General features: G+C 51.8%; 1 protein-coding gene across 1 annotated transcript; it reads left to right on the forward strand.

Moving 5' to 3' along the window:
• The first annotated feature begins 1,595 nt into the window (after positions 1-1,595).
• Positions 1,596-6,232, forward strand: Kcnf1 (potassium voltage-gated channel modifier subfamily F member 1). Its single transcript, XM_052186068.1, has one exon. It carries the CDS (start codon positions 2,093-2,095, stop codon positions 3,608-3,610), a length of 1,518 nt encoding a protein of 505 aa, XP_052042028.1. The 5' UTR covers positions 1,596-2,092; the 3' UTR covers positions 3,611-6,232.
• Positions 6,233-10,603: the final 4,371 nt, after the last annotated feature.

Raw genomic sequence — 10,603 nt, forward strand, 5'->3', positions numbered from 1 at the left:
GGCTACCTACTCAGGAAAGGGGTCTTGGAGCCCAGCAGCCTGAGTCCCGACTGCAGTGGCTGTTACTTGATGTCTTATTTTCTCAGAGAGCAGCTGGGGGCTGAGTTTATATATAAACCCAGAGTTGTAGGTGCACAGTGCTCTTATATTAGTGTTAACTGTTATTGCCGCTGACCTTTCTTATTCTCAATATCCTATTCTGAGCGACACATCATAGACCGGTGCTAAATGGAAATAAAATCAAAATTGTTAAGGTATTTCCCCTAAAGTACTTTGTGTGCTGTATTCTACTGAATCTGGCTTTTATATCACCCCATTAAAGAAAATACTGCTAGTGGCCCAGTATACCAGTTTTGTGATTCATGAACAGGCATGGTCTTGAGCAGCTAGGAAATCCAGCTTATGGAATGCATTTTAATAGTCTTTTTCAAGGAGCAGTTTTAGAGTCACAGAAAATTTGTATAGAAAAATGCAGTTTCCCAGACCCTGTCTCTATAGCACCCCCTCCCTCCACTGTCAACATCCCTGTGGGAGTGGAATGCTTGTCACAGCTGAGGAAATTCCAGGGATGGCACATCTGTCATCACCCACATGGCCACAGTGTCCTGTAGGACCCCTTCTTGCTTTTGTACATTCTGTGGGTTTTGACAAGTGTGAATGACATGTTTGCCACCACACAATCCAACAGAATAGCTTCACTGTCCTATTCACCTTCCCACTGGCTCTGCCCATTCATCTCTCCAACTGTGTGTGTGTGTGTGTGTGTGTGTGTGTGTGTGTGTGTGTATGAGAAAATCCCTAGCCCAGGATAGCTTCCAACTCTAGAGGATAACCTTAAACTTCTGATCTTCTTGCCTCTCTTTCCTAAGTGAAGGGAAGCTTAGATCGTAGACAAACACCCCCATCCCCCACTCCCACGCCCAGTTAATGTGGTGTGAGAGAGCAGACACAGGGCCTTGTGCATGCTAGGCAAAGGACTCTATCAACTGAGCTACCCCTCCACCCAGCTTACGTTTCTAAACCCAATTCCAGGCCATAGCTAGACCCAGGGTTGATAACCCTGGTGGTTAAGGACTGGATCTGAACCAGAGCTGCTCTCTCTGCCTCAGGAAAAGATGAGAGAGAGAGTATAGGGGCATCCATCTGGAAGAACTGACTTCTCTCACAGTAGAGGAGATTTTGGGCACAGGTGCCATAGGACTCCAAGGCTCTGGGAGCTAATGTGAGGATGCCGGCCTGCTAGAAGGTAGCGGCTAGGCTAGCAGGAAAACCCTGGATTAAGGGATGGCTAAACTCTCCTCCCTTTTCATCTTGTGACCTGAAGCAATTTCCTCTTTATTGTGAAGGCTGGGACATGTTGCAGGGGTAGAGGACAAGGTCACAACACCAGGAGGGCAGTGCTGGGGTGTCAGGGATCCTTCCAGGGGAAGGAATGCGCCCAAGTGCGTGGCTGCCCCTTGAGGGACTTTGTGAGCAACAGAAGGAGGTCCTCTTCCTCTCTCACCTAGAGGGACATGGCAGCCCGAGCCTGGGTGGCCTTAAAGCTCTTGATCCTAACCTCTGAGCCCTCAGATTCAGCGGGAGGCGCTGGTGGCAAGGTGGCGGCAGCTGTGCAGGTCTGCCCAAGGGTTAACTCATTCCTGGGCAGCTGCAGCGTGTGCGGTGCGAAATCTCACCAGAAGAGGGTACAGTAGCAAAGCGTTTGACGTCAGGCTGGAATTCCTATTGTGTTTCGGACCCGCTCCGGCAAAGCCAGTCCAAGTTAGCTCTCTGTACGACCCGGATCGCGCAGCTCTGGGGCTGACCCTCCGCCACCGCCAACCCCGGGAAGGAGGACGCTGCCTGAGAGAAGATCCTCATCCTGTCCCGGACCGAGCTGAAGGAGTCCGTGGGTGAGTGTCCCCAACACCGGAGGCCACCGGCGGCAGAGTCCCCCGCCAGCGCTCCTGGATGCCCGCGTGCAGCCCTGCCACTGGGTGCATGGCTCCCCTGCGGCGTGCCCCAGCCTGCCCCCGCCCGCTGTGAGTGCCTTTTCCGGCAGGTGGTTGTTGTCCCCGAGGGCCTCGCATTGGCAGCGGCTGCGGCCGGGCTCATGGAACCGGGGCTTGCAAGCGAACCCGCGGAGAGCATGGACGCGTCTGCCGAGCAAAGCCTCCCGGAGCCAGGCAGCCAGGACTCCGTGGCAGGCGACGACATTGAGATCGTGGTAAATGTGGGGGGCGTGAGGCAGGTGCTCTACGGAGATCTGCTCAGCCAGTACCCTGAGACCCGACTGGCAGAGCTCATCAACTGTTTGGCGGGGGGCTACGACACCATCTTCTCTCTGTGCGACGATTACGATCCAGGCAAGCGCGAATTCTACTTTGACCGGGACCCGGACGCGTTCAAGTGTGTCATTGAGGTATACTATTTCGGGGAGGTCCACATGAAGAAGGGCATCTGCCCCATCTGCTTCAAGAACGAGATGGACTTCTGGAAGGTGGACCTCAAATTCCTGGACGACTGTTGCAAGAGCCATCTGAGTGAGAAGCGCGAGGAGCTGGAGGAGATCGCGCGCAGGGTGCAGCTCATCTTGGACGACCTGGGTGTAGACGCTGCCGAGGGCCGCTGGCGCCGCTGCCAGAAGTGTGTCTGGAAGTTCCTGGAGAAGCCGGAGTCTTCGTGCCCTGCGCGGGTAGTGGCGGTTCTATCCTTCCTTCTCATCCTCGTCTCCTCCGTGGTTATGTGCATGGGCACCATACCCGAGCTGCAAGTGGTGGACTCCGAGGGCAACCGCGTGGAGCACCCGACGCTGGAGAATGTGGAGACTGCTTGCATTGGCTGGTTCACTCTGGAGTATCTGCTGCGCCTCTTCTCATCTCCCAACAAGCTGCACTTTGCCCTGTCCTTCATGAACATCGTGGACGTATTGGCTATTCTCCCCTTCTATGTAAGCCTCACACTCACGCACCTGGGCGCAAGAATGATGGAGCTGACCAACGTGCAGCAGGCTGTGCAGGCCCTGCGGATCATGCGCATTGCACGCATCTTTAAGCTGGCCCGCCACTCTTCGGGTCTGCAGACCCTCACCTACGCCCTCAAGCGCAGTTTCAAGGAACTGGGGCTCTTGCTCATGTACCTGGCTGTGGGCATCTTCGTTTTTTCCGCACTAGGCTACACCATGGAGCAGAGCCACCCTGAAACTCTCTTCAAGAGCATCCCCCAGTCCTTCTGGTGGGCTATCATCACCATGACCACAGTGGGCTACGGTGACATCTACCCCAAGACCACTCTGGGCAAGCTCAACGCGGCCATCAGCTTCTTGTGTGGGGTCATTGCCATCGCCCTGCCCATTCACCCCATCATTAACAACTTTGTCAGGTACTACAACAAACAACGTGTCCTGGAGACAGCAGCCAAGCATGAGCTGGAGCTGATGGAGCTCAACTCCAGCAGTGCAGAAGGCAAGCCCGGGGGCTCTCGCAGCGACCTGGACACCCTGCCCCCAGAGCCTGCTGCCAGGGAGGGGCCAAGCTGGGGTAGCCGGCTGAAGCTCTCGCACAGCGATACCTTCATTCCCCTCCTGACAGAGGAGAAGCATCACAGGACCCGGCTACAGAGCTGCAAGTGATAGCGGGGCTCCCTGGCAGGGACCGACTGGGCTGTGGATGGACAAACCATTGGGTAGACATGTCAGTAGGTATGTCTGTGATTTCACAGGAGCTGCTTGTGTCTTCCAGCCCTCCCCTGAGACTGGGTAAGACTCCTTGGGTGCCAGCTGTCCAGGTGCAGGGGGTCTGGGGAGTGCAGGAGCCACAGGGCCACCTGGGGCTATCAGAATGGCCTGGCATGAGCCCACATCTGCTTCTGTGTCCCCCCTCAATAAAACCTCCTGTTCAGCATACCCTCCATGTCGTGGGATCTCTCAGGCTGGTTACCCCAAGAGAGTGACTACTGCACACCCTGGTGCCAGGCCAGGAAGGAGGTGTGCAGCTCCAGAGGGAGGGGGTAGCTATTTTTAGTTAAGAGCTAATTAAAGACGGGCTGCGAGGCAGGGTTCAGCTCCAAGGCGCCTCGCCACATTCCAGGAGATACTCTCTTGCTTCCTTCTGTGGGAAAGCTGGCTCCCTGAGGCTTGGGCAGGAAGGAGAGGTCACAGAGCCCCGTGGAGGGGCAGCTAACTCATAGTTGTCACCTGTGGAGTAGTCCTTTTCACCCCCCTTTTCCTTTCCAGCTACTCTGGTAGGCTAGCACCCCCATTTTACAGGTAAAAGAAACTGAGGCTCAGGGTCTCAGCATAGGAGAAATTCAGCCCTGGTTCTGACTGTCCTCATGTGGTCTCTCCAACAACAGGCTGTATTGGCACAGAGGCCTTTTGGTGGTCTTATAAGGGAGGGTCCAAATCCCTCAGGAATTTGTGTGTTAGGGGGACCTCAGAATCACAGTTCTTAGCTCAGCTGGAAGCCTGGCATTAGGATGGCTCTGCCATTTATTGAAGAGGAAGCAGTTATGCTGTTTCTGTCATTCTAGGCTGGGAAGGGCGAATCGTACACCTGCCCACTGGGCTCTCTGCTGGGCTGGGCTGGCTGGGCCCGAGAGCAGTTAGAGGATAGGCATGAGACTGGAGTGCTGCTCTTGGCCGCAGGCTAAGCTGGGCCTGTGGGTCCAACCCTTTGTGGTTTCCACCTTCTAGGAGCCGTAGAGCCTTGTTCTTCATCCCAGCACCCTACCTCAGCTGTGGGGGCACCAAGGAAGAAACGCTGTGGTGGAGTAGAGGGTAGAAAGGGAGGAACAGAGGTGTCTTCCATCTGCCTCCACTCTGGGTGGCTCCTTTCTCTTCCCTGAGCACTGATTTCCCCAGAAGTATGCAGAGGGCTGATTTTTCAGGGCACCTTCTACGTCTGCCTTTCCAGAATTTCCAAGGGTTGGGTTTTTGATTCTCATGGCAGTGTCTCCTGGAGGTAGGAGGTTGTCATTTGGAGGGAGAAGTCTTAAGAGTCGGTCGAGGTTCTATCATTAGGGTACGGGCTCGCTTTATGGTTTCATTGTTAAGATACTCAGGATTAGACCTGGAGTAGATGATCCGTGTAGCAGTGACGTTAGTGGCCATCTGAGGGGACACAAGGATGACCCCATGCTCCTCCAACCCCCTCACATAGGAATCTGAAAGACTTTAGCACTTCTGGTCAAGCTGCCTAAGGCACATGGTTGCTCCAAACTGGTGTGTGCCTCCTCTTCACATTTCTCCAGGCTGACACCAGGTCCTGGGACTATCAAAGGCAGAGGAAGAAGCTGGGGTCTGAGACTCTAGATGAGGGAGAGGAGGGACTACCAGAGTATGTGAGTTCTTGGGGCTCAGGAGATTTTGCTGAAATGTTGGCTTGCCTTTGTTTGTCCATTTTACGCAGAATCCTTGTGAAGCTAGGATGTGGGGTACCATCCTGAGAACTCAGAGCCCCAGAAAGAGGGAGAAGCTCAGGGTTTAAAGAGAATTGAATGACCTTGGGACAGAAGGCCATCTTACTGTGTTCCCTGCCTTCTGGGGCAGTGGTACTAGAGATGGAGATGGGGAATTACAGGGAAGAGCACTCAGAGCTCCAAAGCACCTTTTGCTCATTCAGGAATAGAAGACCAAACCCAGAGAAGTGAGTCATCTGTGAGATCTCCACAGCCTAGGATCCAGTGGGACACTGTCTCCAGGGGGACTGCGTGACTGATACCGATACTTAAGCAGGATTATGCTTTGTCACAGAGGAGTGGTCCGGATGTTCTGAAAGCCAGGACAGTCCCTAGGAGATCGCTGGGTTTCAAGTACTTGAAAACTTGTACCTTAGAACCAACAGGGGTTGGGTGTAGAATTTTGAAAGCTTGGTGTCCAGGCTACACCCCATTGCTGTGAAATTAGAATGTCTGAGATGACCCTTCAGTGTCAGTATTTTTATAACTTAAAGTACTCATGAGTCATGGTGATTGGGTTAAATCCAGGGTTTGCATCTGTAGAGCTGAAAAAAGGTATTCTTTCTCAACAAGCTTCCAGGTGTAGCTGGAGCCTGAGGCTGCTAGTCCACAGAATGGCTTTGGACTATCAGAATAAAGCTGTAAACTGTAGCCAGACCTGGTGGACCGCCTGATTTTGCACAACCCGTGACTTTAGAATAGGTTTTATATTTTTAAATGGTTGAAGAAGAAGAAAAAAAAACTCAAAGGAATAACATTTTGTGAATCGTGAATAGTACTTTACATTAAAAATTTGTTGTCCATAAATAAAGTGTTATTGGAACTAACCTGCCTGTTTGTGTATTCTGGTATTGTTAGTGATGGCTAAGGAGGTATAAGACGCAGCGGAGGAGTTGAGAGGTAGACCAGATGGCCTACAGAACCTGGGTGATTTCCTCTCTGGCCCTTCCAGAGGAAGTTTTTCTACCCTATTCTGGAAGAGACATCTAAGACAGCTTCCAGGGATGCCCAAGAACCTTTCCAGAATAACAACCAATAATTCCCTAGGAGCTGGGATTTGTGGGAGGGATACCTGGGTGCTGATGGTTCCAGGGAGAGAGGGTAGGGTAGGAATTGCAGGAAAACATCCTTTTTATCTGGTTCCTTACTGTGTAACAGACTCTCAGCTCCCCATTTCCTTTACTCCTGAAAATTCCCTGCCTGGCTTCTCTTCCAGTCTGATCCCTGCACTTCAGGCTTGCCCTCTTCTCCATCTTCCTGACTCCCAGTCACTGTCAGCTCACATCTCTGTTCTAAGCAAGTTGTCTGACTTGCTTCTTTTTCTGTGTGGGCATCACTCATTACCCATATCTGTTAAGAGCAACAAAATCTTTTAGAAGTTGCAGAAGGTCTATATTAACAGAAAAACAAGATATTGTTGAGTATTTGCATACATAGGAACTATGGCCCTGAATCGACATCTTTGAGCCACTCATGAGAAAATCACAGGGCACATCTTTGTTTTGCTTCTGTTAACACTGAGAGTGCACAGTTGTGCCATTTAAAATGGAGCTGTGTACATCGTGTGTAAATACAAGTTAATTTCTATGTGCTTTCCCCAAGGAAAGGACATGTGGTGACTACAAAATGCTTTGTTTGGTCTGTAAATAACACAGGAAGTCAACTGGTCAGTCTGTCTTATAGATGGGGAAACTGAGGCCCAGAAAGCTGAAGCCATAGGCTGGCTACAGTGGTGGGAACCAGATGAAACCTTCAGCTGATTCGTTCATCTGAACATGGGTCAGCCCCCACCTTGCTTTACTCTACCCCCACCCAGCAGCTTTGACCAAAGCCCAGGACCCCATCTCAGGGCTGGCCCCGCTTCCTAATAAGTTGAAGGATGTTGCCATCCAGGCTCTGGAAGGCTTCACTTTGTAAGTGGTGGGTTGGCTTTAGTGCTGGTGTTTTATAAGGTAAGAAGAAAGGTCAGTATGTATCCTTTGGTAAGCTGCTCTGGGCAAATATATGGCCATGTGGCACTCAGGTTCTGTCCTGACCACAGGCAAGGAACTACAGCCTCAGTCTGGGTATATCTCATAAAATAAGTAGGGTAATCTGAGATAACAGCAAGATTTGTTCCCTGGGAGAGCTGTTGAGGCAGGTAAGACAATGGCCTTGTGACAGTCACCAGTTCACAGACCTCTCTGCTTGCAAGACGCAGCTCTCGCTTTCCCTCACTCTGTGGGAAAGGCTGCCTGTCCCCTCCCCACAGAATGATTTGATGTCGCAGGTTTCCTCTGGGGAAATGAGAAACACTGCTTCCAGAGGCCTCCCACCTGTCGCCTGTGGGAAGACAGTTCTGTGCATGGTGTGCCTGGCGGCGCATTTTTACCATCAGAGTGAGGATTTCACTGACACTCATATATCCAAGGTGGAAAACTGCACACACTCCCTTGACATCCACAAATTCTTTCCTGTGCCTGTAGCAGCCTAAGGCATAGCTACAGGAATGGAGTGGGCTTCCAAACAGGAGAGACCCCCCAAGAACTGGAGACTCAGTGCTTAGTCATCACTTACGTTGTGAGGCTTATGGGCAGCCATGCTCAGGGGCTGTTTGTGACTCCTCCTCCAACAAGTGAGTTAGCTTTAGCTTCACAGAAGGAAGAACTGGGACCCAAGGGGGGAGAAGCCAGAGGCTGGTACTGATGGCAGAAGTAGGTACTGAACCAGAGCTGAAAGATGTGAGCCATTCCCCACCCACTTCCTGGCTGAAGTGACAGGAAATTGTCCATGGTCACACAGTTACAGAGAAGTCATCCATATGGACCAAATAACTGCATAGTTATCCTAGGAAGCCTTCCCTCCCGAGGGACTAAGGTCTACAGCCACCCACCATTGCTAACCTCTCATTCAGCACAGCCTCCAGTCCCTCCCCCACATGGGTTTGACTATAGTAGCTGACAGTGCGCTGGTAGGATTCTTCTCCAAACACAACCATACCAGGATCACTGTCATTGTCAAAAGCATGACCGGGAAGACACAGTGACAGCCCAGACTTGGGGAGGCATAAACATTTGCACACATGCCCAGCTTCCACTAGTGCACGGCTGCTCCGCCACCAGGAGCGCCGGTCTCCATGCCAGCTTGCTCCCTGGCTGTCTTGCTCCTTGCCTGGCTTAGCTGTGTGATTGCATGCTGGTGTTGAACTATAGGACCCAGAAGAGGGCCAGCCAGAGACCCAGGCAATTAGGCTTCAGGGAAACTGGACCCTTGGGATGCTAACTACTGCCCACCCTGCTCTTGTGTGAGAAGGGGGGTGCAAGCCAGTCCCCTTTGCTGCTCTTTGGTGTCTCCCCAACTACAAGGTGAAGAGGGGCTGCAGAGTCTATCATTGTCCTCTCCATGGCATGGCTACATAGTACATCTCATCCTGTCTCTACTCTGCACTACACTAGGTCTATGGCTTGTCACCTACCCCTGTGTATGGCTTGTCACCCACCTCTGTGCACCAGAGGCCCCTGTTGTCTTCAGAATTCTGTCCCTAACCACGCATCAGATTTCTTTGTTTTCGCTCCTTTGCTGGCCATCTTCCTGTCTCAGAGCTAACACTGCCCCTGTGTGCCTTCCTGGTGGAGTGGAACAGAATTCATGCTGTGGAAACTCTAGGGTTTGCCACACGAAGGAGACAGAATGTGGGAAGGTAGTGTGGCTTTGTGGCATCCCATAGATAGCTATGGTAGCTGTGGGAACTGAGCCCCTCTCAATTCGGTCTCCATGTTTACTCATGGCTCAGCCCATCCCCCTCACCCATCCAGGTAGGGACCTCAACAAGTGAAACAGAGCTTCTGGAAAAATACCTGAAAACTCAGCCCCTCTAACAGCTTCCCACAGTGTGCCCAAGCTCAGCACCGGCTCCCCATTCACACCGCACTCCAAACACATAGTGTCTGGGTCATCTCCAACCTCCACAGAGGCCTCTTGGCCTTTTAGAGACTAATGTTCACAGCCAGTGTGAGGGATCCACCTTACCAGAGAGCACCTGTTGAGTGTACAATACTGTGCATGTGTGTATTTGTATGTCTGTGTATGTCTTTGTGTGTATGTTTATTTCAGTGTATGTGTCTGTAATGTGTATCTGTTTGTGCATATGTGTGTATATCTGTGTGTGTGTCTGTATATCTGTGTGTGTCTGTATGTGTTTATATCTCTGTGTCCATGTATGTGTATGTCTATGTACATATATGTATGTGTATATGGGCATATTTGTGCTTTGTGTGTGTCTGTGTGTCTGTATGTGTCTCTTTGTGTACCTCTGTGTGTCTCTGTATATGTGAGTCTGTGTGTGTGTGTCTGTCTGTCTCCCCTCCCATGTGTCCGTGTCTGTGTGTGTGTGTGTCCCTTCCCACAGAAGGAAAGGAGGAAATCCACTGTATCCTGAAACAACTGCCTCCACTTCTAGTTCTCTCCTCTCCCAGAGAACTTGGCTCCCAGGCAGACCTGTCCTCCATCCTGAGAAGTGCCTACAGCATTCTGTTCCTGGGACCAGAGGTCACTGAACTTGAGGACAGGAGGCCCCAAGGGTCTTTCTGAGATGAGCTGATCAACTGGAGAACAGGAGTGTTGCGTGCAGGTGGGGGCCCCAACATTGAGACTTGAGACTTGAGGCAGGGGACAGTGACTGGGCTTTAAGGTGATCCAGGCTACAAACAGTGAGGTTAGGACCTCCTGGTCTCCCTGTAGACTCAACCTTTTCTGTTTCTGGGGTTACTGGCCTGAGCTTGTGTAAGGGGCACAAAGTCACCCTCTATTTTGTTCTTTTGTTTCAAACATTCCATGAAAGGAGTTGGACTCCCAGAGAAGCAAGAAAGGGCTACAGAGAAGGGTCAGAAATGTCCCTTCCTGTCTCCCAGATGTGTTACACACTCATTGTGCTCCCTCCTCGAGTGACTCCCCTCACACAGAAATGAAGCCCCTGAGAAACAGAAGCAGCAGCATCACTGTTGTCAGCAGCTGGGGTTAGATGCAGAGCCCCTCCTCTGCCTGGTGTGGGCCACTCTGCCCAGGGAAAGGCATGTGAACGGCCTTATAGTCTGACTCTCACGCCTGTATCGGGGTGGGTGTTGGCATCCCTCCCCACAAAGCCTCAGGGAGCAACCAGGTCAGATGGTTGCCAATGGGTGGACAGACC

Source organism: Apodemus sylvaticus, chromosome 6, assembly GCF_947179515.1.
Source record: "Apodemus sylvaticus chromosome 6, mApoSyl1.1, whole genome shotgun sequence".
NCBI lineage: Eukaryota > Metazoa > Chordata > Mammalia > Rodentia > Muridae > Apodemus > Apodemus sylvaticus.